The 27,431-nt window shown below is 42.9% G+C and overlaps 2 protein-coding genes across 2 annotated transcripts; both read left to right on the top strand.

The window, feature by feature from the left end:
• Positions 1-135: 135 nt before the first annotated feature.
• Positions 136-10,538, top strand: LOC112559652 (the record flags this gene model as incomplete). Its single annotated transcript, XM_025230987.1, has 3 exons — positions 136-201; positions 415-512; positions 10,457-10,538. Coding segments are annotated over 3 exons (246 nt in total), but the record flags the coding sequence as incomplete, so codon positions are not given.
• Positions 10,539-11,912: 1,374 nt separating this feature from the next.
• LOC112560022 (large neutral amino acids transporter small subunit 1-like) lies at positions 11,913-26,249 on the top strand. Its single transcript, XM_025231570.1, has 10 exons — positions 11,913-12,811; positions 13,430-13,555; positions 14,600-14,699; positions 15,094-15,138; positions 16,274-16,397; positions 17,556-17,659; positions 20,064-20,160; positions 21,048-21,197; positions 21,687-21,864; positions 23,411-26,249. The coding sequence occupies exons 1-10, from the start codon at positions 12,361-12,363 to the stop codon at positions 23,485-23,487; spliced, it is 1,452 nt and encodes a 483-aa protein (XP_025087355.1). The 5' UTR covers positions 11,913-12,360; the 3' UTR covers positions 23,488-26,249.
• Positions 26,250-27,431: the final 1,182 nt, after the last annotated feature.

Here is a 27,431-nt window from a genome sequence, read left to right as displayed (position 1 = left end):
GCAGCCAAGCAGCAACAAGCCAACAGCAGCCAACAGCAGCCAACAGCAGCCCAACAGCCAACAGCAGCCACAGCAGCCAACACAAGCACAGCAGCAGCCAACAGCAGCCACAGCAGCCAACACAGCCAACAGCCAGCCACAGCAGCCAACAGCAGCAGCAAGCAGCCAACAGCAGCCAACAGCAGCCAACAGCAAGCCAACAGCAGCCAACAGCAGCCACAGCAGCCAACAGCAGCCAACAGCAAGCCAACAGCCAACAGCAGCCAACAGCAGCCAACAGCAGCCAACAGCAGCCAACAGCAGCCAACAGCAGCCCAACAGCCAACAGCCAAACAGCAGCCAAACAGCCAACAGCAGCCAACAGCAGCCAACAGCAGCCAACAGCCAACAGCCAACAGCAGCCAACAGCAGCCAACAGCAACAGCCAACAGCAGCAGCAGCCAACAGCAGCCAACAGCAGCCAACAGCAGCCAACAGCAGACAACAGCAGCCACACAGCAGCAGCCAAACAGGCAGCCAACAGCAGCACCAACAGCCAACAGCCAACAGCAGCCACAGCAGCCACAGGCCAACAGCAGCCAACAAAGCAGCCAACAGCAGCCAACAGCAGCCAACAGCAGCCAACAGCAGCCAACAGCAGCAGCCCACAGCAGCCAACAGCCAACAGCAGCCAACAGCAGCCAACAGCAGCCAACAGCCACAGCCAACAGCAGCCAAACAGCCAACAGCCAACAGCAGCCAACAGCAGCCAACAGCAGCCAACAGCAGCCAACAGCCAACAGCAGCCAACAGCAGCCAACAGCAGCCAAAGCCAACAGCAGCCCACACAGCAGCCAACAGCCAACAGCCAAACAGCAACAACAGCAGCAACAGCAGCCACACAGCAACAGCCCAACAGCAGCCAACAGCCAACAGCAACAGCAGCAACAAGCAGCCAACAGCAGCAACAGCAGCCAACAGCCAACAGCGAAGACAAGCAGCCACAGCAGCAGCCAACAGCAGCCAACAGCAGCCAACAGCAGCCACACAGCAGCAACAACAGAACAGCCAAACAAGCCCAACAGCCAGCCAACAACAGCCCAACAGCAGCCAGCAGCAACAGCCAAAGCAAGCCACAGCCAACAGCACAGCAGCCAACAGCAGCCAACAGCAGCCAGCAGCCACAGCAGCCACAGCAGCAACAGCAGCAAGAGCAACAGCAGCCAACAGCAGCCAACAGCAGCCAACAGCCAACAACAGCCAACAGCAGCCAACAGCAGCCAGACAGCCAACAGCAGCCAACAGCAGCCACAGCCCAGCCAACACAGCCAAGCAGCCAACAGCAGCCACAGCAGCCAACAGCACCAACAGCCAACAGCAGCCAACAGCAGCCAACAGCAGCCACACAGCAGCCAACAGCAGCCAACAGCAGCCAACAGCAGCCAACAGCAGCCAACAGCAGCCCAACAGCAGCCAAACAGCAAGCAACAGCAGCCAACAGCAGCCAACAGCAGCCAACAGCAGCCAACAGCCAAGCAGCACAACAGCAGCCAACAAGCCACAGCAGCAACAGCAGCCACAGCAGCCAACAGCAGCAACAGAGCCAACAGCAGCCAACAGCAGCCAACAGCAGCCAACAGCAGCCACAGCAGCCAACAGCAGCCAACAGCAGCCAACAGCAGCCAACCAACAGCAGCCAACAGCAGCCAACAGCAGCCAACAGAGCCAACAGCAGTCAGCAGCCAACAGCAGCCAACAGCAGCAACAGCAGCCAACAGCAGCCAACAGCAGCCAACAGCAGCCAACAGCAGCCAACAGCAGCCAACAGCAGCCAACAGCAGCCAACAGCAGCCAACAGCAGCCAACAGCAGCCAACAGCAGCCAACAGCAGCCAACAGCAGCCAACAGCAGCCAACAGCAGCCAACAGCAGCCAACAGCAGCCAACAGCAGCCAACAGCAGCCAACAGCCAGCAGCAGCCAAGAGCACAGCAGCCACAGCAGCCAACATCTGAGCGCCAACATGCAGGGCGGTTGCCATGGCCCGGCGATGGAGGGGTTGCCATGCCAGCGCCACCCGACCTGCATTCATGCCAGGGCGGTGCCGTGGCCCGGCGATGGAGGGGTTGCCATGCCAGCGCCACCGACCTGCCATTCCATGCCAGGGCGTGCCGTGGCCCGGCGATGGAGGGGTTGCCATCAGCGGACATGCACCGATACATGCGCCACCCGACCCTGCCATTCCATGCCAGGGCGGTGCCGTGGCCCGGCGATGGAGGGGTTGCCATGCAGCGCCACCCGACCTGCCATTCCATTGCCAGGGCGGTGCCGTGGTCCCGGCGATGGGAGGGGTTTGCCATGCCACGCCACCCGACCCTGCATTCCATTGCCAGGGCGGTGCCGTGGCCGGCGATGGAGGGGTGCCATGCCAGCGCCACCCGACCCTGCCATTCCATGCCAGGGCGGTGCCGTGGCGCGGCGATGGAGGGTTGCCATGCCAGCGCCACCCGACCCTGCCATTCCATGCCAGGGCGGTGCCGTGGCCCCGGCGATGGAGGGGTTGCCATGCCAGCGCCACCCGACCCTGCCATTCCATGCCAGGGCGGTGCCGTGGCCGGCGATGGAGGGGTTGCCATGCCAGCGCCACCCGACCTGCCATTCCATGAGGGCGGTGCCGTGGCCCGGCGATGGAGGGGTTGCCATGCCAGCGCCACCCGACCCTGCATTCCATGCCAGGGCGGTGCCGTGGCCGGCGATGGAGGGGTTGCCATGCACCCGACCCTGCATTCCATGCCAGGGCGGTGCGTGGCCCGGCGATGGAGGGGTTGCCATGCCAGCGCACCCGACCTGCCATTCATGCCAGGGCGGTGCCGTGGCCCGGCGATGGAGGGGTTTGCCATGCCAGCGCCACCGACCCTGCCATTCCATGCCAGGGCGGTGCCGTGGCCCGGCGATGGAGGGTTGCCATGCCAGCGCCACCCGACCCTGCCATTCCTGCCAGGGCGGTGCCGTGGCCGGCGATGGAGGGGTTGCCATGCCAGCGCACCGACCCTGCATTTCCATGCCAGGGCGGTGCCGTGGCCCGGCGATGGAGGGGTTGCCATGCAGCGCCACCCGACCCTGCCATTCCATGCCAGGGCGGTGCGTGGCCCGGCGATGGAGGGGTTGCCATGCCAGCGCCACCCGACCCTGCCATTCCATGCCAGGGCGGTGGCGTGGCCCGGCGATGGAGGGGTTGCCATGCAGCGCCACCCGACCCTGCCATTCCATGCCAGGGCGGTGCGTGGCCGGCGATGGAGGGGTTGCATGCCAGCGCCACCCGACCCTGCCATTCCCATGCCAATGCCCGGCGATGGAGGGGTTGCCACAGCGCGTGCCAGCGATGGAGGGGTTGCCATGCAGCGCCACCCGACCCTGCATGCAGGGCGGTGCCGTGGCCCGGCGATGGGAGGGGTTGCCATGCCAGCGCCACCCTGCCATTCATGCCAGGGCGGTGCCGTGGCCCCGGCGATGGAGGGGTTGCCATGCAGCGCCACTCCCCGACCCTGCCATTCCATGCCAGGGCGGTGCCGTGGCCCGGCGATGGAGGGGTTGCCATGCCAGCGCCACCCCGACCCTGCCATTCCATGCCAGGGCGGTGCCGTGGCCGGCGATGGAGGGGTTTGCCATGCCAGCGCCACCGACCCTGCATTCCATGCCAGGGCGGTGCCGTGGCCCGGCGATGGAGGGTTGCCATGCCAGCGCCACCCGACCCTGCCATTCCATGCCAGGGCGGTGCCGTGGCCGGCGATGGAGGGGTTGCCATGCAGCGCCACCCGACCCTGCCATTCATGCAGGGCGGTGCCGTGGCCCGGCGATGGAGGGGTTGCCATGCCAGCGCCACCCGACCCTGCCATTCCATGCCAGGGCGGTGCGTGGCCCGGCGATGGAGGGGTTGCCATGCCAGCGCCACCCGACCTGCATTCATGCCAGGGCGGTGCCGTGGCCCGGCGATGGAGGGGTTGCCATGCAGCGCCACCCGACCCTGCCATTCCATGCAGGGCGGTGCCGTGGCCCGGCGATGGAGGGGTTGCCATGCCAGCGCCACCCGACCCTGCATTCATGCCAGGGCGGTGCCGTGGCCCGGCGATGGAGGGGTTGCCATGCCAGGCCACCCGACCCTGCCATTCCATGCCAGGGCGGTGCGTGGCCCGGCGATGGAGGGGTTGCCATGCCAGCGCCACCCGACCATTCCATGCAGAATCCCCAGCCCTGCCTTTATGCCCCACCTTGCCATCAGCCCCTGCTCGCATTGGTAGGACTGTGCCATCATGGGCTGGTAGGAAGCCGGTGACCGATCTGACTCACCATACGGGGTCTGAAGTGAAGGGTGTTAGAGGCGGGTTAGTCTATGTGATGATACACATACCGCTGTACAATATTTCTGATTATACTTTAATATGAAATAGAGATTAACAAGAGTCGAAGAGACACTTATTTTTATCGCCCTGTACCTTGTTGTGGCCACTAACGGACCATATGTATGATAAATAAAAAAATTTTAACAGATAGCTGCTGACGTTTTATCACTTTTCATTAGTGATGTTGGTAACTCTACAATTTAATCACAGATTAAAGAGACGAAGCTTCCCAGACAATGCCTGATAATATTTACGCACTTGGTATTGGCCCCAGCCCTGGACTGACATACCCGAGCTCGCACGCAGCCAAACATTCAGCAGTCTTTCGGAAAGTCAAGCGACAATGCCCGAAGATCCGTAAAGAACTTTGTGACATTCCTTCCTTCCACACACAAAAGCAATAGTAAACTTATCCACTCAGAATTTTTTCAAGTGCTCTCGCCCACCTACAGACCCCACCACCTGCTATGACCTGATAAAACCATCGGACTGTAAAGGTTCAATTTGCGTAATGGACTAGTCGGCGGAAGGTCTTGTCTTTTTCTATAGACTGTGAGCATCTGGACACCTAAGTGCTGTGCCGAGCTTTCTATTGCTACTCTCCACCTTCCCTCCTGCATTCCATCCTCCTCCCACAAAGAACAGCCACACAGACAACGGACGTCCTGCCTCTGTGCTGCTGAGCAGTGGAGCTCTCTTCCTCATCACATTCGTAATAATAAATTTTCATATTATTGATTCCATGTCTGTTGGTAGACAGTCTGCAGCAGTTTGTATGGCGCTGTGTAAATATTATGGCAGCACAGCCAATTCTGATAGTTGACACTGTATACTGTATACCATACTACACAGTGTGAGAGCTCTCGACAGAAAGATGGATAGTTTTCAGGGAAATTGATTCTGAGTTATTTCTGCAGCAAACAAATCATATTAAACATTCTCCTTGCATTTATATATATACACACGTGCACTTTCGTCCACTGTAAATAAACACATCAAACGCAATAAGACATTGAATAATTTCATTAATTTTTTTCGATTTTATTGTTTTCATCGAACAATTCACACGATCCATACAGCTATATGCACTGATTATAAACCTCAGGTAACCATTCAACAAGACTGAGTTCCAGAAGACTAATTCCATACACAGACACTAATCAAAGGTATCACCATGGTAATGAGGGTAAAGGTCTGAAATTATGCACACCTTTGTAGACACTAATGGCGGTAAACAAAACATTCAAATATTCATAATTAAGCCACCTGAAGTGCAATGTGTTCATGCTTTTCATCTTTCTATATTAATGTTAAATTCGTGCAAGGCCACAGGCTGGACAGATATAAAACTTAATTTCAGTGCGCTGTGACGTGGGTGCATGTCCTGGGCACGTGACCACCCACGTGACCCACCCACCCTGCCTTGCCGCCGGGGTGGTGCTCTCGCCCAGTGGTGGAGCTATGCCAGAATCCCCACCCCGCCTTCCAGCTCCTCGCCGCGTGGACAGGGCAAGCATCATGGATTGGAGCATCATGGGTGGCAGTAGGACGCCAATGACCGATCTCTAACATTGTGTTGTACACTGTGTGTCTTTAAACTGATTACTTAAATAGATTTGACTGTTAGAAGAAGTTTAAATTAGGATTATGGTGTGCAACTGAGTTTTGTAATGCGATGGGTACGAATCCTTGATTGCGTGGGTGACGTGTGATAAACATTGAAAAGCTAATGAATTAAAAAAAACTTTATTCACAAAGTTAATTATTTTTTGAACGTTTCAGTGAAGTGTCTTGTTTTTAGTATTTATAAACTAGCATGATAAATAAAATAATTTTAAAAGATAGGTGCTGATGTTTTATTACTTTTCATAAGTGATGTTGGCAACTCCACTATTTAATCATAGATTAGATAGACGAAGCTTCCTAGACAATTCCTGATAATATTTTCCCACTTTATAATGCCCCAGCCCCCGCACTGACATGCCCGAGCACACACACAACAAACCTTTCTTTGTGACATTCCTTCCTTTCACACAAAACCAGTTTACATCCCTTCATACCTTCATCCACTGCTTTACCTTTTACTCTTGTACCTCATCTTTATGTTGTTCAGTGTGTATACACGTACCTCGCTGTTTACTGGCTGTTATCTTGTACCTCATCTTGATGTTGTTCAATGTATCTATACTTACCTCGCTGTTTACTTTCATGCATCATTATTGGTCTGCACACACAGTCCTATCTATCTTGGTCGTGATGCTGCTCGTTAATGAATTCCCATTATCATTCAGAGAAAGTACTTTGTGAACAGATATGTCAGGTGTGGTCTGTAGGTGGGAGGGCAACGGGTAGAAATATGGGTGGATACGTTTGCCACTGCTTTAGTGTTAAAGTAGGGAATTTCACACTTTATACGTGTTAATTTGTCATTAAGAAGTTTCTTTACAAATCGATTGGCATATCGACTGACTTTCCGTATGACTGCTAAATGTTTGGGCTGCATGTGTGCTGTAGGTAGTAGGAGACCAGAGTGAAGACATCTCACCACAGTCCCTCCAGGTCGTTAGGTTATTGTCGTTGTGTGGCCACGTCAGCACAGGCATCACTCGTCGAGTCCATCATGTCTGCACTAAGACACATTCCCTCTTGCATGGCGACCGCTTTCACGGGTGTTGGAAAGCTTTGTATACAGGTCGGCAGCCAAAGTTTCGGCCTGACAATCCGACAGTATCAGCTCTGGATATTCACGATGAATGATAGCCAATTGTTGCACCAATTACCAATCTTCAGTCAGAACAAAGGTTTTAAAACTATGTCTCAGTCCATGCATTTATCGACAACAAGCTAACTTTTCATGAAAATGTTAAGGCTTTTCATATATATATATAGTTAAAAAAAAAAAGAAAAAAAAAGAAAACGCAGCTCTTTGCTGTCTTTGTGTCTTGATGTTCATACGCATTAAAGCGTTTTCCGTTGTAGCCTCTCTTATAAATCTCTTTGTCTCTCTGGAATAAAATCAGAAATATTGTTGAGCGGTTTGTGTGCCATCCCATGGACTAAAGCACCTCGCTACCCCTCCCCCTTCACGTGTGACTGCGTGCGGTGCGTCAGATCGGTCACTGGCGCCTTGGGCGAGGTGTCAGGTCCTACTTACTACCAGCCCCCACTCATCCACCCACACATCGCCACCCGCCCTCTACCCATTGACTACTCGGGATGCTGTTTTTTTTGGGGGGGGGGGTGGGGTAAATTTATTTTACCGCGCATTGTGGCAGTTTCTCCGGGATCACCTAACATTTTCTTCCACATACAGGAGATTATCAGGTTTCTCAATACTGTACTTTGTTCTTTAAATCTCTCGCTTGTACAAAAGGTTTGTTGATGTGTGAGAGTATCCACTGCCGTCATGCTGTCTCTGCTGCAACAGCCCTCAATGTATCCCATAATGCGTGGTAATTACGTGGCAATGGGGTTGTAACAAAGGAAAAAAATGGTTAACCACAGCATTGAGTTAGCTTAGATCGACAAATGAACAGGTTTTTAGCAAGCTTCTCTACGAGTAGAAATAACAATAATTACTCCTGTCTCTTTGGTCCGTCCTATACGTTTCTCTAATTTTTCACTGGGACAAATTAAGGTGGTCTCTCTATCTCAGGTATTTGGTATCGCGTATCTACCGCCAGACCACACGAGGGAAAGCTCCTATCAGCCCATGATCAGCAACGCTGAGGACACAAAATGACTTTCTGATGATCTGATGATCTCACAAAAGACCTAAATCGCTCTCCCTCGACATCGGATGCTGGAGTTAATTCCGAGTCTGAAGCCCGATGCAATGCGGGCAAAGTCAAGGTGACAGTTAAAGGTGTAGTCAAGGCTGTGACGGCGGTGATAAGGCTATGGCAGGCTGTGTGACGTCAGCGAGGGAGAAGAAGTTTTGGTCATTGTTAGGATTTGAACTCAAGTGATCGGCGGTGTGTCGTTAGTTGGATTAGTGATATGCATTAGTGATAACAATCAAGATGGCTGTAAGCAATGTTCAACCATATCATTGCATCAGCTGACACTGGGATCGAGTTGACGTCATCGGAGGACGAGACTTCGTTCAAGCAAAATGAAAGGGTCCAGTTTCTCGTATTAAACACAACATCCTACAAAACATTCAACTTTTCTACTTGAACAGACACAAAAATAGACGAGATTCAAGCTGGTCCTACTCTTTACTAGATTCTCAGTTTTATTTTGCCTTTACAATCCCTTTAAAGCCTGGCCTGCTTGCCTTAAGGCGAGTACGTGCCACGGGTGCACGCGGAGATCACATTTACATACGTCATGTGCACAAAAAAGTCAGCAGCTGTAACAGCGGAAATGACCTTCAAATGTCAACTGAAAACACTGCAATTTGTGCTGCAGACACTTTCCAGAGCCTTCCACGGGGACAAAAAAAAAAAAAAAGGAGGAGGGGGAAGGCCGGTGAAAGACAATAAAGCACTGTGTAGACACCTAACCTCTCATTAGTCCATGACGTGGAAACAAAGAGTCTTTTGACTACAAGGTTAAAAACTGATCTTGAGGTATACTGCACATATTTTCTAGTTCGCTGAATACAGTGGACGTCCTTCAAGTGGCTTGCACCTACCATCTGGTCCATTATTACCACCGCAGGGTTAGGGTTAGGGTTAGCCCACACTCCGGCTGCTGGGTGGATAAAACAACAGCGGAGACAACATTCACGGTACATAACACTAAAGAAGAGAGAAAACAGACTAGCAGATGACATGCTAGGATAGCCTTGTTTGTGTGTGTGTGATGCAGGAAACAGATCATTAGGATGGATCATTTAAAACCGATTTTGTTTTTTCTGAGACTATTTGTAATCCAGCATATGCGCGACAGACTTCTTTTCTGCTTGCATGCCAATCTCAAGAAGTATATAACAAATTATCGCAAAAAGTATGAATCTACTCGTCTCATAGGCGTCCATGGGAAATGTACGTTTGGGCTAGTATCTGGTATGTATTGTCTTAATTTATCATTTGAGCAGACATGCATAAACTAGGTCAGAAGAGAGTTTTATAGACTTTCATTTTATTGCTCCGTGTGAGGCTTTTTAGCCAACTCGGAAAAATACAATATAAAGCAATAGAATCTACAATACAGAAACACTGAACATTATTGTGCATAATCTGATACAATGGACGAAATAACATATTTTCGTTACATGCACATGCTAACAACACATTTAGGATTCAGTAATACTGTAGGAGAAAAGCAGAAATTCAGTGGGTCTTAGTTTTCCTCGCGGTCATCGCGACTGTAAATTTTGCCATATGTCAAGCAGGCGTACAGCCAAGTGCAACAGCCGGAAAAAAGTTTTTAAAACATTTTAAAATTGTTTCCATGCTATCTGGGTAGCGTGGTGTGTAGAATGCATCGGAATGTGTACCAAAAATAAATAAAGGAAACAATAATCTTTTTGCTAGCAGATGGAAACAACTAGTCATCCTGGGTATACTGGACAGTGAGAATATTTTCAAAATACTTTCACCATGAAAACGAAGTAGACACTGAATCCTAATGCAAACAGGACGTTTATTACTTAAAGTCAGCGCCATTCTCTTGCTTTTTTGTTTTTAGTTCAACCGGTTGCATCATCTTTACAGCGGGATGCATGCCCGTTGGCGGTTTCCTCAGATCGCATATTTAGATAACATGCCTTTTTCTGTCACCGAACTTTCAAAGTAAAATCAGTATATCTTAAATATATTTCAACTTCCAACTGTTAATCGGTTAATCACTTTAGGTATAGCCAGTTTGATAAACTATACATTTATCGAAAACAAAAACATCGATCGATCTGTATCCTTTTGTCAATCGAATGAAAGCTACGTGCCTACTTGTTCAAATAAATTAATGGTTATACGGGTTTTCAGTAATTAAAAAAATTGAGAATTAAGTTACAAAATGCCTGCATTATTAAAAAGCATAGAGCAGAAAGGTTTCATCAGCTTTAAACGAAAATTAAGGTCACGACGAACCAGATTACTTAGAAACAGAAGTTGCCATTGCGCATGCCCAGACCACGCCTTCGCGTTGTCTTGATCGCTGCAATGCGGCAGGTCAGCGGGGTCAAAATGATGCAAGAGAAACTTGAAGCTTAGGTTGTTATATATATATACGGTCTGCTCAGGCCCGTTCTTAGTCCCCGCGGGGCCCGAGGCAAAGGACATGTGCAGGGCCCTCACGCCACGATCACACGGTTTTAGTTGGGATCTAAAGTCACTTGTTTCCTCAGGGATATCTCGTCTTTTACCATTGACAGCACGCTGCATACACATTACAACATAAGCCTACGATTAATTTATTTGTAACGTTCGTCAATAGCGCGGGGCCCTAGGCAGATGCCTCGTCCGCCTGCCCCTAAGCACGGCCCTGGGTCTGCTTCGAGTTGTGATTATTCCTCCGGTTCTCAACCTGTGGTGCGAGCCCCCAAAGGGAAAACCGACTTGCTGCTATCAAAGGGGGGGGAAGCGGCTTTAAAGCTTCGATCATAAGCTTAGTCTATGAAATTTAATCTCGTGTTTTCCTAGTCAGACTTCCAGGTGAAATAATTTATAAAAACTCCCCTTAAAATATCATTTACATGGATTATAACAGGCAGGGCCGCCGAGAGCCAGCCCGGGCCCCGGGACAGATGACCTCTCTGGGCCCCTTGTACTTGTAATCATAAATTATTTTCCCCGAAATTGTATGCTACAGACTTGAAACTCAACTTCTTCATGTGTAATGCTTGGGTGTTCTGTCTTAGACCTTTCTTTAAAGAAAAAGAAAAGGAGAGAAGAAAAAAACACTGACCAAGGCCGGCCCCCTTGACAGCCGCGGGCCCGGGTACACTAGACCCCCCTGTCCCCCTCTCGTCAGGCCTGATAATAGGCATGAGTACTTCAGCGCTAATTTAAAATTCTTCAACAACCTAATTATAGACGCAGTAAGATCGAGTAACACACGGAAGTTATATACATGTATATATATTGATCAGAGACGGTATAACGTCTCTGTATTGATCGATGTTTCGGAGAGACAATTAAAAGGTCGATCTGATCCAAACATGAATTAACGCTTTGCTGGCTCAAATGTATATCTTGCATGACCAGCTATACTAATTCAAAATGGAAATGGCAATTCTGGCGTTTTATTTCAATGTCAGAGCATAAATAAGCGTGCCAAAATAATTTACCGTTATATATATATTCTCGTGTCTGTAACAGTATACGTACATCTCTCTGTCTTATAGATACGTATACAAATGCAATGCGCACTGTTTTCTGTTATTTTAATCTTAATTAAAGCTAAATCTTTGGTTATCTTGTCATGTCTGTATTTGCGTTCAACGTATCAGTTCAAACAAAGAGTCAAAATGTTAACTGCATTTTAATTTTGTAAACAATAGTAAATGTATAGTGAGGTTGGTGCACGGAAGCGGGTTGCGTCATCCTGTCTCACCTCATTGGTCGTCTCCTAGTCACATGACCCAGCCAGTCACCGACCTAGCCAGGTCAAGGGAGGAGCGGTAACACGTGTGTCATTTGCCGCCAGTCCGCCACAAGGAAGTTTACATATCGTCGATAAGCTACAGTAGTTTTGGTTTAATAACAAGTTTCGTATAGCTTTTCGCTTACATCATTTCGCTGCTTGATCATGTCTGAGGTGTAAACGGTGTCTCAACATATTTTGTGGGATTCAAGTCGTACGCAACATTTATTGTTTTTCGTCTCACGTGGCCTTCATATCGACGCGATATCTCCCTTATCCGTTGCTAGTGTATCCGCAAGATACAAAACCTTGAGAAAGGTTGAGAAAACCCGTTAACAGAGACGACCTTACTGGTAAGGACTTTTGACCAGTTCGCCATTCTGCCGATAGCAACAGGAGATAGAAAAAGAGTGCAAGGATTCGTTACCTCAGCGACTGGAACAATAAACTATGGGTAAAGGGAGAGCAGCTAGTGTCGAAGTAGAAGGACACGTGCAGCTGAAAAAGCAGATAACACTTTTGCAAAGTGTTGCCATCATCGTCGGTATTATCATCGGTTCAGGCATATTTGTTTCACCGGTTGGCATTTTACAACATGTTAACTCAGTTGGGTTGTCACTTCTCATGTGGGCAATATGTGGACTGTACAACACTTTGTGTGCACTGTGTTACGCAGAGCTGGGGGCATGTCTCCCACAATCAGGTGGTGAATACATATACATCAAGCGTGCATTCGGTGACTACCCTGCCTTTGTGTGCCTGTGGATAAACTTTGTGCTCATCTGCCCAGTTGGAGTAGCAGCCTTAAGTCTCATTGCTTCACTGTACATCCTTCAGCCTATATTTCCAGACTGTGATGTGCCACCCATAGCAGAAAGGCTCATTGCTATCATCTTGATATGTAGGTATAATGTGGTAAATATATGTATGTATAGAATTTACTTTAAAAGGACTTGTAAAATGATAATACCTGTCAAGAATCCATTTCATCATGTTTTATTTTAAATGAACATCCTCAACACTTGACTGCCTCCAGTAACTGGATTACACATAAATAATAAATGAAATAGTTATGTATAAATTTGATTCATAAACGGATAAATGAAAGAGTGTGCTAAGGCATTTATTTTATTTAAGGCAAACCAGTCACACTAACAACAGATGGGGCACCTTGATTAGGAGTAATGGCGTGATGTGTTTACATACTGCTGAATATAGCCACAACCGAAAGACAATAAACATCTTAGAGTGAAATTGTATGTTTGTGCAATGTGTATACAAGGTCTTTTTGCTGGCTCACAGATATGTAACCTTTTTGTAAATCTGCCAGCATATTTGCATTTCTTCTGTGCCCAGATTTAGCCATAAAATGTAGGCATTACTTCTCAGCTTTAAGAAAGGAAATATTCAGTATTTAGTGCATGCACTATATTTTTCAAAGTGCACAGCAATGTCAGTTGTTAAACCAAAGCCAAATAAAAGCTGTTGTACACTGAAGTTAACATTTGTATCTTTCCAGGTTTCCTAGTGCTGATAAACTGCCGCAATGTGAAATGGGTGACTCGCTTGCAAGTTGTTATGACCTCTTCAAAACTCATTGCACTTGCTATCATCATTATCATTGGATTTATTTATTTAGGTCAAGGTTAGTATGACCAGACTTAGTCTTGTAAACACTTATTTCTCTTTTTAGTCTAGCAAGGTGGCAGTCGAGGCTATATCATTTTAAGCAAGATGTCAGCATCCCAGCATAATGTAATCAAGGCCAGATGCAACATCTGTTTGCAAAGTCTGAAGAGACAGAATATTTTTTATTGCTTCATTGATGTATATTCATAGCTTAAACCATTCCTTTTGTGTCTTGCGGTAAGGCAAGAGTGTGTGACAGAGGGAGGGGGAAGTAGCAGCATGAGTTATTGCCTGCTTGCCCTTCATGCAGACAGAATCTCTGGTGTGGTCTGTAATTAATATCAAATTTCCTCTCAACAAAAGGAATGAAACATAGCAGTGTATAATAAATTCCTACTACTAAGTTGTTTCTAGGCTAGTGTATCAAAGTAGTATTAATAGTAGTATTAAGGAATGTGGAGCAGCATGTTACTGTGTTGCTATGATACTTAAACACCATGTCTACAGAAATTTATGGTACTAGAATTTCAGAAGGGTATCACTTGTGCAGTGACCTTAGAGTCGCCTAGCTAGATTAATGACAGACAACACTTGTAAAAACAGCTTTAGGTGCTTTGTGTCTGCTTAAAAAAAAATTCACAAAGAAGATAAAGAATAATGCATTGAACAAAATTGTGACACTTCAGTCCTGTGTGAAGCATGCAGCAATGAAGGATAAGAGCAAAGAGGTACAAAGGAGTACAATAACCTCTGAATTATTTTTTGCCTTTGGGTATTTCATGGGAAACATTAATGCATAATGTCTTTCACTTGGCTTTTGTGTTTGCTGCTTAAATTTGAGGCTAAGTGAATTACTGTTTGTAGTTGGGAGGAGTTGAGTCATATTTTCTGATATGTGTAATGAGCTTCTAGGTGATGCACCTGCCATAACATTTTAATTTTCTTCAGTTACTTTGCTGAACCCAAAATAACTATTGCCTCATCCAACTGTAAATAATTGTCTGTCAGTCTCCTTACTAAGGTTTCATATTTGTTTAAAGATGAAATTTATCTTCTACAGGAAACAATGAAAACTTTCGTAATACATTTGAAGACTCTGACTTCAGTGCTGGAGCCATTGCTTTGTCCTTCTATTCTGGTTTCTGGGCATACAGTGGATGGTTAGTTTACTCCAGCTGTTCTTTCTTTCTAGCTTTTATTTATAAATGTATAAGGTAATATGTGAGTAGAAATGTACATCTCTTTTGCAACTTAACAGCCTGAACCAGATTTATCAAAGTGGTTGGAAATACAAGGACATGTTTCTATATACAACACAAATGTGCATCACAAGATGCTAAGCTTGGAAAAACCCTGGAATAGGCCATAAATTTATGCAGATTTTCTTAAATAACACCATACATTATCATGAGACCTAAACTGGTATTGCAAGCAACTCACTTGAATGAAACAGATTTTTTGTGCCAAAGCTATTTCAAGAAAAAGAATTGGCCAAATGCAAGAACAGTCCTATAGCACATTCTCAGATAGTAAATGTATTTTTTTAATTTTCAGGAGTTACCTGAATTTCTTAACAGAGGAGCTGGTAAATCCAAACAAGTGAGTATTCCAAGTGGTCTTCAAAAGTTCTGCATCTGCTAAAGTAGTGTTTAAAGCGATATATGAAGGATAGTAACTGCAGTAAAGCATAACATTAAGTTGAAGTGTTGGCAATTCTACATTCACAAACAACCATGCATAGTTATTTTCAACAAGCTATTCCATATCTCAGGAGGCTTAGACTCAGGTCCTTGGAAGGGTAAAAAGCATTACTTAAATAATGGGTAATCAGATATTCATAGTTTTTTAAAATTGGGTTAAACTCATGCTATACACATATCCCCGTCTGTTCCTCTTAATTATTGCCTTACAATCCAAAATTCAGATGCTAGCTTTTTCAACACTGGCTTAGCTGCCAAGCATGTAAGACAGGGGTGGGCAACTTCTCCGGTCGGCGGGCCGGATATGGAGAAATGAAGTCCTTGGCGGGCCAGATTACTAGATCAATACCTTAATCGCGTATTTATCTACATATGCAAGGAATAAATCGTGTTTAATGTAAACTCGTAAACTTTAATTTTAAAGCATAGAGACCGAAAACAGTATTTAATGATGTTAAGATAGTGTACTTCAATAGCTGCTGAAGTCAATGAGACAGCTGTGGTCGATCAAAGTTGTCAGCAAGTTGCTTGAACTCTGGCTGCATGTCGGACATAGAAATCCTCAGTAACGACTGCACGTGAATATCAGTTAGACTGGAACGCAGATTTGTCTTGTTAATGTTCATGGGCCACATTATCATGTACGACCAGAAACAGTCTGCGGGCCAGTCAAAATCCCGTCGCGGGCCGGATCCGGCCCGCGGGCCGTATGTTGCCCACCCCTGATGTAAGACCTAGTTTCCAAAAACCAGCGAAATAGAACTGAGGTCCATTCCATTATTCCATGCACCATTATTCAGGCTGACAAGGCTACTTTAAGCCATCATCCCAATTACAGAACCTCAAAGTAGTTCCATATTGTTATTTTTGCCATGAATGTAGAATCAAAAACTAGTAGCAATGGGAAGCTCTGCCCTTCAGTAAAATCTAGAGTGAATCTCTTACAGATTGGTAATAGTCTGCAAAAATATAGTCTTTATGTAAAGTCTTAAATTCCTTGGAGCTTATTTTGGAAGTTGCTTATTGCTCTTTAGGAATCTACCTCGTGCTATCATGATATCTATGGGTTTGGTGATTTGTGTCTACCTGGTTGCCAACATCGCTTATTTAGGAGTTCTCTCACCCCGACAGATGGTGCAGTCCACTGCAGTTGCTGTGGTAAGTAACTTGTATTATGAGAGAGAGTAATCGAATTTTAACATGAACAACACCACGAATTAATAAAACATAATTTTGGAATGGATTTGTTGAAAGGATGAAAGTTATGTATGTATTTTTTCAAGGCTGTATGTGCATAAGACTAATGGAACAGCATAAGACTAACAGAACGGTCACAAAAATTGGTGCTATAACATTTGAAATGTATAATTTCTGACAGTGGCCATTTTGATGTCTTGGTACATTCATATAATGTCTGCTAGATAATTTTTCAACTTTCATTATTAGGTTTTATGGAAATGAAGCATGACTGAATAAGCAACATAGTTACCTTAATGAAAACAAATAAGACTGTTCAGCCATCTCATCATTTGTGGCTGCAGTGTGTGTAATTCCTCACCTAAACCTTTATGAATTTACTTCTTTCTGAATTGATTTTTTCATAGTATAACATGAGATTTTAGTTAGGTAATGCTTACTACCTACAAAGTTGCCATGTAGAGTGAGAAATATAGGGGACATAGTGAAGTATTCATGATTATAAAGTCTGTGATCATGTTTAAAGTTGAAAGGTTGTATAGTATTTGAACTTGGTTGACTTGCTGTGTGTGAACCTTTACAGTTGAAGTTCTGGTCAGATATGGTCATTTCCAAGAAAAGATAGCTTATAGCTATGAAACTTTTGAGACCGTTTTTCTTCTTCCTGTGAATTCTCTCCCATTTAGAATACTGTATCTTTGGCATTATGAGCAGACTTCTTCTCACTGCTGTGCCATTGTTGGCTTGACAGTTACCCATTTTGGGATGGACCAATACGATAAGTAGAAAAAGACAATGCAGCTACATAACTTCATAATTTTATAGCTATGGTTTAGGGTAAAAGATCTGAATATTAGACATAATTTGTATGTAGGTAGTGCAATATTTTTTTTATTTTTTTTGCCTTGTATCCATTTTTTTCACTTAGATCTATACTGATATCTTTTACAAAATTTTAATAGGTATGGAATAAAGGATTCATTCTAAAATATAATAGTTCTTACATCATATATGTCTTGATGGTATTTTTCTGTTTTAGCGTGCCATGTCTGTTCTTTTTTTTTACACCCACCCACCTACCTCCTCCCTTTTTGAAATGCTGTCTTTGATTTGTTTCAGACATTTGCTAAACACACGATGGGTGTGATGCAGTGGTTGATGCCCATCCTTATTGCCATCTCTGTTATAGGCACCATGAATGGGACCATCCTTTCCATGTCAAGGTGAGGCTATATGGTGCGAGCAATTGTTGTCAGTGGTAAACTTATATTTTTCAAGAAGAGCTTAAGAAATGTTGATGTTTTCCAGACTGAAAGTTGTTTTATTTGTTCTGTTTGGTTAGAAGGATGGGATGTTGTGTAGCCTTTAGTTAGGTAGGGTAAATATTTCAGAAGTAGTGGGTCACATTTGTTCACCAAGATGGGGTGACAAAAATTGCCTCCGTGTTCATTTGCCTGTGACAAGGACAATACTTGTGTATTTGTTTAAAAATGGCCAGTAATTATGTTATTGGTGTAGTCTTTTGTATACAATAGCCCACTAGTATCTTATTAGTGAAAAAAATGGCTTTGATTTTAAAAAGCAAAAGGCAATCCTGGGCTCTGGCAGTAAGTTATTTCAATAATAAAGTGGTATAAATACTGGTAGGCAGAAAGGCCTTACAAGGTGATCTAGAGATCTTTGCATTACCATGCAAAACAAGTATTATTTATGGTGATCTTGGCAACAATTCTGGTACAGATGTTTAGGAAACTTCTTTATTCTGGAGCAAAGTCGACGAGCTCAAGGCACATGTCAGATACCTTCGGGAGTTCAAAGAAATGTATGTCCTGTTTTTTCATCAAGTCTTGTCTGAAGGAGTCCAACAGCAACGATAATTTATATGTCATTGGGTTTGCCATTCACATGGGCAGCGGTGTGCGTTTTTTACATAAATGAACAGGACTGCAGCACAGTTGTCACAGAATGACTGTATACCACCAATCTTGAACTGCTATCCATTTCCCTCCATCCTTACTACATCCCCAAGGAATTCCCTCGGCTGTTTTACACGCTTGTGTATATACACCCACGTGCCAATGCAAAATCTGCAGCTCTCCTGATCACCGTCCATACACAAATTAGACGCCATTTTCCCGGACACTCCCTTGATGATTTTAAACATTGCTGGCTTACCAGGATACTTGAAAGCTATAAGCAATACGTATTCTGCTCCACCACACAGAGGAGTTCTATTGTCGACCTTTGTTATGGCAGTTTCCTGTGCTTACAAAGCGCTACGCTTACCTTCCTTTGGAGTGTCATACCACACAGCATTCTCCTGGTACCGGTGTATAAGACTGTGCTGGTGATTTACACCAGTGGTGAAAATAATAAAGTGCTAGACAGAAAAGTATCACCCGCCTGCAGGGGTGCTTTGACTGCATAGACTGGCAGGTTTTTTTATAATTCCAGTGACAATCTAGATGACTTGGCTAATGTTGTGTCTTCGTTCATCACAATCTGTGTTGACAGTCATACCCTCCAAGGAAAATGCCATTTTTCCTAGTAACAAACCATGGGTAACAAAAGAACTCAAATCCATATTGAATACTAAAAAGCAAGTATTTTATGCTGAAACTGTACCTGACAAAAAAAGTAGTAAACAGAGAGGTGGGGGATGCCATTAGGGAGGTAAAGAAAAGGTGCAAAGACAAAGTTGAGTTGCAGTTCAATAGTGGCGACTTCAGGGTAGCAAGACATGGTGTTAAAATATGTTCTCTGTTAATCGCAAGGTAAATGCTCTTAAAAATAAAATCCAGGGGCAGTTGCAGGCATTGATGAGTGCGATCTTCCCGATGTGCTTAATTCTTTTTATGCCCACTTTAAGAAACATGATTTCTCTTGCAATATTTCCACATTAAAACAGTCTCTGGTCCCTGTGCATGGGCTGGTGGTTGCCCAGTCCTGTCAGAGATCTCTTGAGGCGAGTAAATGTTAACAAGGCTCCGGGTCCCCACACCCTCCATTACTGCACCGAACAGCTTTAGTGAAGTTTTACATCTGTTCCAGCTGTCTTAGATTCTGGTCACATTCCGATTCCTTCATTGAAAGTGTCATCACGTTTTTTTGTTTGTTTTTTTTTCATCTCGTGGTTCCACAGCCTCTCCCTAGGGAACAGGAATAGTCTCATTTCTTTTGTTAAAATGTTTCCAGATCACCTGAATCAGCAGAGGAACTTAGCAGTCTTATGTCGTAAGCAAATCCTTAGGAAGGCATCCCACATTATATTTCTGATCATGTATTGCCATGTGAGTTTTCACTCTTGTGGTCTGGCCGTCGGTACGCTATGCCTGTATGCAGAACCAATCATCACCTCAACTCATTTATTTCCCTGCCATTTATTTGATCAACTCTATGTCTACTGTTGCTGGGAGTGTGTGAGAGAAATTGTTTCAACATGTATATATATTTATTATATGCAGCCCTCTGCTCCACTTGGGGTGATTAGGAACAAGAAGAATATATGTATTATTTAGTATGAGCGCTATCTTGCATTTCCCTTGTGGATAAATGAAGTTGTATTTTTAAAGAGATGACATTGCATTCTTTTTATCTCTTTATTTCTTTTAATGAAAACTCCTGCAGGTTGTTCTTCATTGGAGCCAAGAACAATCACATGCCACTCTTTATGTCTATGATCCAGCAAACCTATCTCACACCTTCAATGTCCCTGCTAGTAATTGTAAGTGTGCACAGTTGCACTTGTGTGTGTGTGTGAGCTCTACATTTATAAAATTCTGGGGGTTTCGCAGTTTTTTCCCCTTAACTGTTCAGATATTATGTGTGCTGCTCACCTTTTTTATTTAATTTTGTAAATCTCAGCCTGAAATTACCATTTTATATATATATAAAGATTTTATTGCTTTACATCACTAAATAATAGAATTTTTTTTTTAAACCCTTACAAATCTACCTTTCACTTGGTTGTTTTTGTGATGTACATCCAGTAATGCACTCCACTGTGTAGTGTACCATAAAGGAATAGCTAAAACTGCAAATCATTGATAGTTTGCATTTTGCCACTCTCAGATATAGTTACCACTTCTTTTTTGTATCTCTGTAAAAGATTGCTTTTGACAAGAGAATCCCAGAATAAGGCCTATAATTCAACTATTGTTTACAGCAGTGGTTCTCAAAGTGTGGTCCGTGGGCATGAGTCAGGTGGTCCGCGGGCCACTAGGCTGACAGTCGTCATATGTCAGCAAAGTGATGTTTAAAGTGATGTATTCCTCGCATTAATATTTTAATTAAAAAGAACAAGGTATACGTAGTTTGATGTCAACTTATTACTAGACTACTGTCACAAATGGACATTAAGTTTTGAATTAAAATGAAACAAATGCGGCAATTTAAATTTGAAATTCATAGTACAGAGTGATTTTTAGGCCTTGGTGGTCCGCCATAGCTTTTACTTAGGTAAAGTGGTCCGCGGTCCGAAAAACTTTGAGAACCACTGGTTTACAGGTATACATTATTTTGTAAATTAAAAAAATTTCATTTGTTGATTAAGATTAATAACAATAGATTTGTTGAACATAACACTTCATTGGATTTTTTTTCTTTTTACAGCTGTCCTTGGTGATATGTTTCCAGTTATCTGGAGATATTTGGTATTTAATCGAAATGGAAGGATTTGGCTTTGCTACTGTCTTGTCCATTGTATTTGCTGGACAAGTGTATCTGCGATATAAAGAACCCAATTTAAAACGGCCAATTAGAGTAAGTCTGTGATGGGTATCTTGCTTTTTATGTTTTGTATGCAATATATGTTCACTCTATCCCTTTTTACAGGATTTTTTCATTAAGTTTGCTATTTAGTGATCAAATAATTCATAAGATATCAAAGAGTTTACATTGTGGTGGTGATGGGTATTCTTCAGCTAGAATTTATTGTTGATTATGGCCTATAAAAACTTGTATTTGCATCAAAACCATTTGCTTCTGTTGCGGGAAATGCACACCAAAGGAGTTTGATTCCTGTTGAAAAATTTTGGTCTTCCACTGTGGATAATCGGATGGAAATGATCAGTTTGACATGCGTATTTAAGGATGATTTTTATTAGTAAATGAATTTAATTGTTGCTATGAGTCTGTTACTCATGCTTCCAAACAGTTGTATTACATTTGTTGATATGATGTTAATGAGAAAAAAAAATAAATAATTATCAGTTCTGTCGCAGTCACATAAACATACTTTTATTTTTTCAGGTTCCTATTGCACTTCCAGCAGTCCTTTGTCTGGTCAGTGTGGCCATTGTGGGTCTAACCTTTTACCAGAAGCCTACAGAGTCGCTGACTGCACTGGGAATTACTGCTATTGGAACAGTGCTATATATTATTGGGAACCGGTGGAATCCAAAACCTCAAGCTATACAATCAAGAATTGGTGAGTTATTCTTGGTGGTATCATGAAAGATCAAGTTGCTTTTTTCAAATGACTGAGTTAACTTCAATAAAAGATACTACGTCTCAAAATCCAAGCAAAAATAAACATGCACAGAAATTAGAAACTCAGAACTGTGTGGTGCACAGATAATGTATAGTTGTCAAGGATGCAGGCAGTAAAAGGCTTGAGACTTAATTACACATATTGCTCTGAAAACATGCCTGTGCAGAGGGGAAAAAGTCACTCTTTATAGAGTTGTCTTGTGAATGAAAAGGTGGGGAAAGGAGGTGTTTTGTTCCAATTTGGGTGATAAGTATTGTGTAATGTCATTTGATAAAAAAAAAAAAAAAAAGCTGGTCTTTAAGTAGTAATTTTGAAATAGAAGCAGCATAACGCTCAGACTAATATTTATTACTACATTGTTGTTTTTACGTGTGCATTTCACTGTTTTGATTTTATAAAAATTGATAAACACGGAAAATCAAGAAAAATATGCAGAACCGATAAAGAAATGAGCTGAATCATTACCGCTAACCAGTGTTCGCCTTCCTTGTACCCCGTACCATTTTAGAAAAAGCAAAGTAAATTCATCATAGGACTGCTTGCAAGGTGGAGTGCATAAATGTGTTTGCTGAACTAAATAATCCTTCTTTAGGGTAAGTGCTAGTATCCTGTTCTTCCCTTTACCCAAACCAGTAGGTTGTTCATTACACAACATTCTACAAAATCTGATTCAGAGACAACTCCATTGTAAATCTAGGGCAGTAGTCTGTGGAGCTGGCAGTTGTTGTCCTTTGTGAAGTTTTAACAATAACAATCAACTTTATTAGTCCCAACAGGCAATTAAAATGTGAGGTGTGCTCTGTTTCCAAAATATATATATATGGAAAAAAAAACCAACAACATGTACACATCACACACACACACACCGCTGACAGTTCATCTGTGATTGAGTAGCTGGACTGCGGATGGCACAAAAGATTTCAGATGCCTATTGCTTTTGCATACTGGCATGGCATAGCGTTTACCTGAGCTTAATAAAACAAATTCTCCCGCTAGCACATGTTCAGGTATTGACAGAATGCGGGAAGCTTTCCTAACTAGTTGTTGATCACAGAAGGAAGTCAAGTCCCTCTGTTTGATTCCAATTATTTTGGAACAGATGTGGACAATGCTATTCAAACTGTTCCTATCATGTACAGATAGATTACGAAACCAGCATACAAATGAAAAGGATAAAAGACTCTCAATAAAAGACTGATAGAAACGACCTAAAATGCTCTGCTGACGGAGAAGCTATTTAACTTCCGCAAAAGGTACATTCTTTGCTGACCACATTTGACAATGTGTTCAGTGTTTAGAGTCCATTTAAGCTGGCAATCAAAAACAGTTCCCAGGTACCTGAAAGAGGTAACAGTTTCAACAGGTTTGCTATGTATCACACTGGGAGCAACAAAATCATCTTTGATTCTCCTAAAATCTATATTCAGTTCTTTTGTACCATACTTTAAAAAACTAAAAGTAATAATGGGTTTTGTTGTCACAGATGCGGTAAACATCTTTATTCAAAGGCTGTTTTTGGTTGTACCACAACATAATCCTGATGAGCTGGACTGGGAATGATAATGAAGCTACTTTTATATGAAATTAATTTGGCTGTAGCCCATCATTCGCTTGAACCATATATTGAACAAGAAGGAAAACTAATTCCAGAGAAAGAGAAGATGAAAACGTTCATTGGTGATATCAAGTCATTTTCTCAGACTGTTTGGGAGTTGGAGAAGGGGAGTACCTAGTAGTGTGAACGCATTTGAAGCTTATGCATTGTGTATATTTCTTCAGATAGAGCTGATATTTCAACACCATTTACATTTTAATGTCACCAAAATGTTTGAGATGTGTGTGTGCATGCATGTATATCTATGCATATCCGGCATATGCATACGTGTGTATGGATGACTCTTCTTGGTCTTGAACTGTTTAATGTTAGTATTTTCAGTTATTATATACTTTGCTTTACATCACAAATGCTTGATAAAAGTCTAGTTTATATTTTTATGTCTATGACATGTTACTGCTTTGGTGATTTTTTTAAATTAAAGACACTTTACACATGCTTTTTGAATGTGGAAATTCTATGGTCAATATTGATGCTAGTATGCATGCAGTATGACAGATAATGGTTAATACCAGATGCATTTCATATTTTTCCTGTTAATCAGCTTTGATGTTTACATTTTGTGTGTACCAATGAAAGATTTACTGGGGTTTTTTTTTTTCAGTATTGAAAGGAAATTCATTGTGTTGATTTGGATGTGAGGTTGCTTTTTTTTTTTTTTATGAGATGGGCTTTCTGGAATTTTATGACAGTCTTTACCCACCCCCACTTTCACTTCTGCCCAGGCAGGCAGGATTAATGCAGCAGTTTGTGACACAAAAACTTACTGAGTTAAAAATACTTTTTTTATATTGAAAATTTGTATTTTTAAGTGCTGCACTTGTCCCATGGTTTTTCCTTTTTTTCATACTTCAGCTTGAAGAATGGATGCAAATTGATGAGCATGCGGAGAGTAAATTGTTCAAAACTATATTTTTGAGTGAATTGAGGCTGTAAATGAAAAGAGCTTTCTGTAATGTCATGAACTTGTATTACTGGACTGCTGGCAGACGATTTTTTCAAGTTAACTACTAAAACAAGGCATGCTTGTACAAAGCTTCCAAGTTAGTCACATTCTGTTTTGGCTCGCCGAGACTAACAGCAGAGAACTTCGCAAGAGGGTAAGCATTGGTCTTGCCAGACAGACAGCAATCCACCTATACACATCCATGGTAGTGTCTACTGACTATGAATGAATCCTTTTTTGTGTTCATTATATCAGTTTCATCATTAAAGTTTGATTTATTGTGATTGCTCTTGGTTTTTTTTTTTTTTACTAGTGCTTACACTGGCATTATTTCTGTTTTGACTTTTATATATATTATTTTATCTGAAGTGGAGTAATTGTGATTATATATATATTATGGACATTTGAAAAGGAGAATTATTACTTGTTACTTTGGTATTATTGGTAGATTATATTTTAAGGATATTGGGAAGTGAACATTTTAAGGCTACTTTTTTTTTAGTTAAAAATCCTCATTCATATAAAAGACTACTCAAAAAAAGTAGAGGAGAGGGGGACTAGAGATTTTGAAATTTTATGTAATCAGCATTATTTTGTAATTGGTTAGATCCACTTTGTGACAAGCGGATCTTGAATAATATGTAAATTTCTTTTCAGTCATTAAAAAAAGTTGTAATGGGGTGTTCAAGAATTATTTATTGCTGATCTTGTAGTCTGTCTTTGGGAAAAATAAGGACAATATCTTGTGTCACTTAGGAAAAGCTACAGTGTGTGTTAAACATGATTCCTTTTCTTAACCTTGTGCTCTGGGAAACTGGATAAAGGCATCATGTTCTATTAATGTGTGAAGCACTTTAAGCTTTGCGGATGTTTTCCTTTTGCGTGCTACTTTTATCTCATTAGGGGCCGTTGGAGTTGTATTTCTTTGACACTTTTTTTTTTTTTTTAAGTTGTTTATTTATTTCAGTGGTGCCCATCCTTTTCTCTCCGAGGGCTGCACTGGACATGATAAAATCTCGCTGGCCTGAACATATTGATTTTGTAAGAATCATGACATTAAAAATGAAATTATACTGTCTGGTTAAAATGAGTGGGCTGGATGAGGCACCTTCGCGGGCCTTAGGTTGGGCACTCCTGATTTAGTTTATTACAGTTCTTGTCTTTGTTGTAGAAGAGGGTAAGGTATTTCTTTAAAAGCTTGTGCAAAATGTGTGACATTGGTTTGCATTGAATATTTTTCTTAGTATTTAATTTTAGCTTAGTGTTCAGTTTCTGCATCAGTATTCTATTTTTGTGCTGTGAGAATGCATTAAAACCCTGAACAAGGGAAGAGCTGAAGCAGAACAAGGGGTGTGCTAGTGCATGCGTTTGTACATAAGCAGGGTGAAGATGGGGGATGGGGAGTTGATTGTTTCTTCCTGTCGTTCTTCATACCATATAGTTGAGTGTAAGAGTATGCAAGTAGAAACAAGGTGTCTTTGAAGGTTCTAGTGATAAACTTGTGTTGGTAGGGGCTTTCTTTTTTTTTTTTTCTTTTGCAGGAGCTACAAGCATTTGAGAAATGCCAAAAAACAAAAAACTGTTACCAAAGTCTTCATGACCATTTGTGCCATTTTGAAAAAGCATTGTTTTCAAATAGAAAGTCACAATGTAATATGCATGCAGTTCTGCATCACTTGAAATTTCTCTTGCCCTTTGTTGCCTTCCTGTTGCTCATGCATTTATCATTTGGTTTAAATAATAAAAAAAATTACTTTCCAAGTCTGTTTTATCCCTATATTGTGATTGTGTGATGTCAGATTTTAGTGTATAACCTTGGGTTACTTTGGATGGTGATGTTTGACTAAGCACTTACTGGGTGCTTCAATGGTGGCTTTCAATGAAACGATACTATAAAGTGACAAAAATATGTTTCAACTTGCTTCAGCAAAAGGTAATGGAACCAATTATAATAATAAAAATATCAGCCATATCAGATCTGCCTTTGCTGCCCATGAAGCTTGCTTCGACAGTTCAACATCAAAACACTCTGGAGCAATTGCAACAAAGAAATCAGTATGAAATCGATGCTGCTGATCTACAATCTAAGTTATGGCAGATGGCACAAATGCAACAGTAAAAATAAAATGGTCCAGAAAAAGAGGTGGTGCAGACATAGAAATAAATCCAGGAACAGAGAAAATGGCCTAACAGATGCACAGATCAATATTTGATCGTTGAGAAAACTTTGACACAGGACACAGATCAATTGGCAAAGAAAAGTGATGGCAAATCTCTCAAATCACACACTATAATCATATCACAAATAAAAAAATTCCGGTCTCTTTGCTGGAAATCAGTGGAGAGAAATCTGACCATCTATAATCATACGTCACTACTGTGTGACATTCACAGCAACAGTGGCCTCTGTGTTTTTTAAAACTCATTTTCACATCATCTTTCCACCAATTAAGTGGCTGGCTGTCCAGTGCTCGGATCTTGTCTTGGACACCCTGTTATTCTCTGCATGTGGCATCTGTTTACAGGGCTGACTGCTTTGCCGTGACATAGCCTTAGTTGCTGGCTCGGCATAAAATACCGATTCCACCCACCACCCACCTGATCCCTCACATCATCTTTCCAGAGTACGTCAACATGCCATGGGGCCTGGAAGTTTCAAATGGAGCAAACAAATCTCCACGCGCGAAAGATGAAAAAAGGTAATTAACTGTGTCAGACTAGTTCGCCGAACCCTCGAATAGTAATCCAAGTCCAGCAAATATAAGCATGTTACTGTAGAAAACGAAGTCTGCGTCATGTATCTCCAATGCCCTCTTTCTTAAGACAGATGCTACCGTAAGAATTGTAAATAAAAGAATGGTTCGTGGGCTTCCTCACACACATACGATTGTCTGAGGTGACTGAGTGCTCCAGTGGCAGACAAGTCAGAGTAGACTCCCCTGA

The sequence above is a fragment of the Pomacea canaliculata genome, linkage group LG3, assembly GCF_003073045.1.
Source record: "Pomacea canaliculata isolate SZHN2017 linkage group LG3, ASM307304v1, whole genome shotgun sequence".
NCBI classification, from domain to species: Eukaryota; Metazoa; Mollusca; class Gastropoda; order Architaenioglossa; family Ampullariidae; genus Pomacea; species Pomacea canaliculata.
The sequence above is the reverse complement of the archived record's forward strand: the minus strand, read 5'-3'. Positions and strand labels throughout refer to the sequence as shown.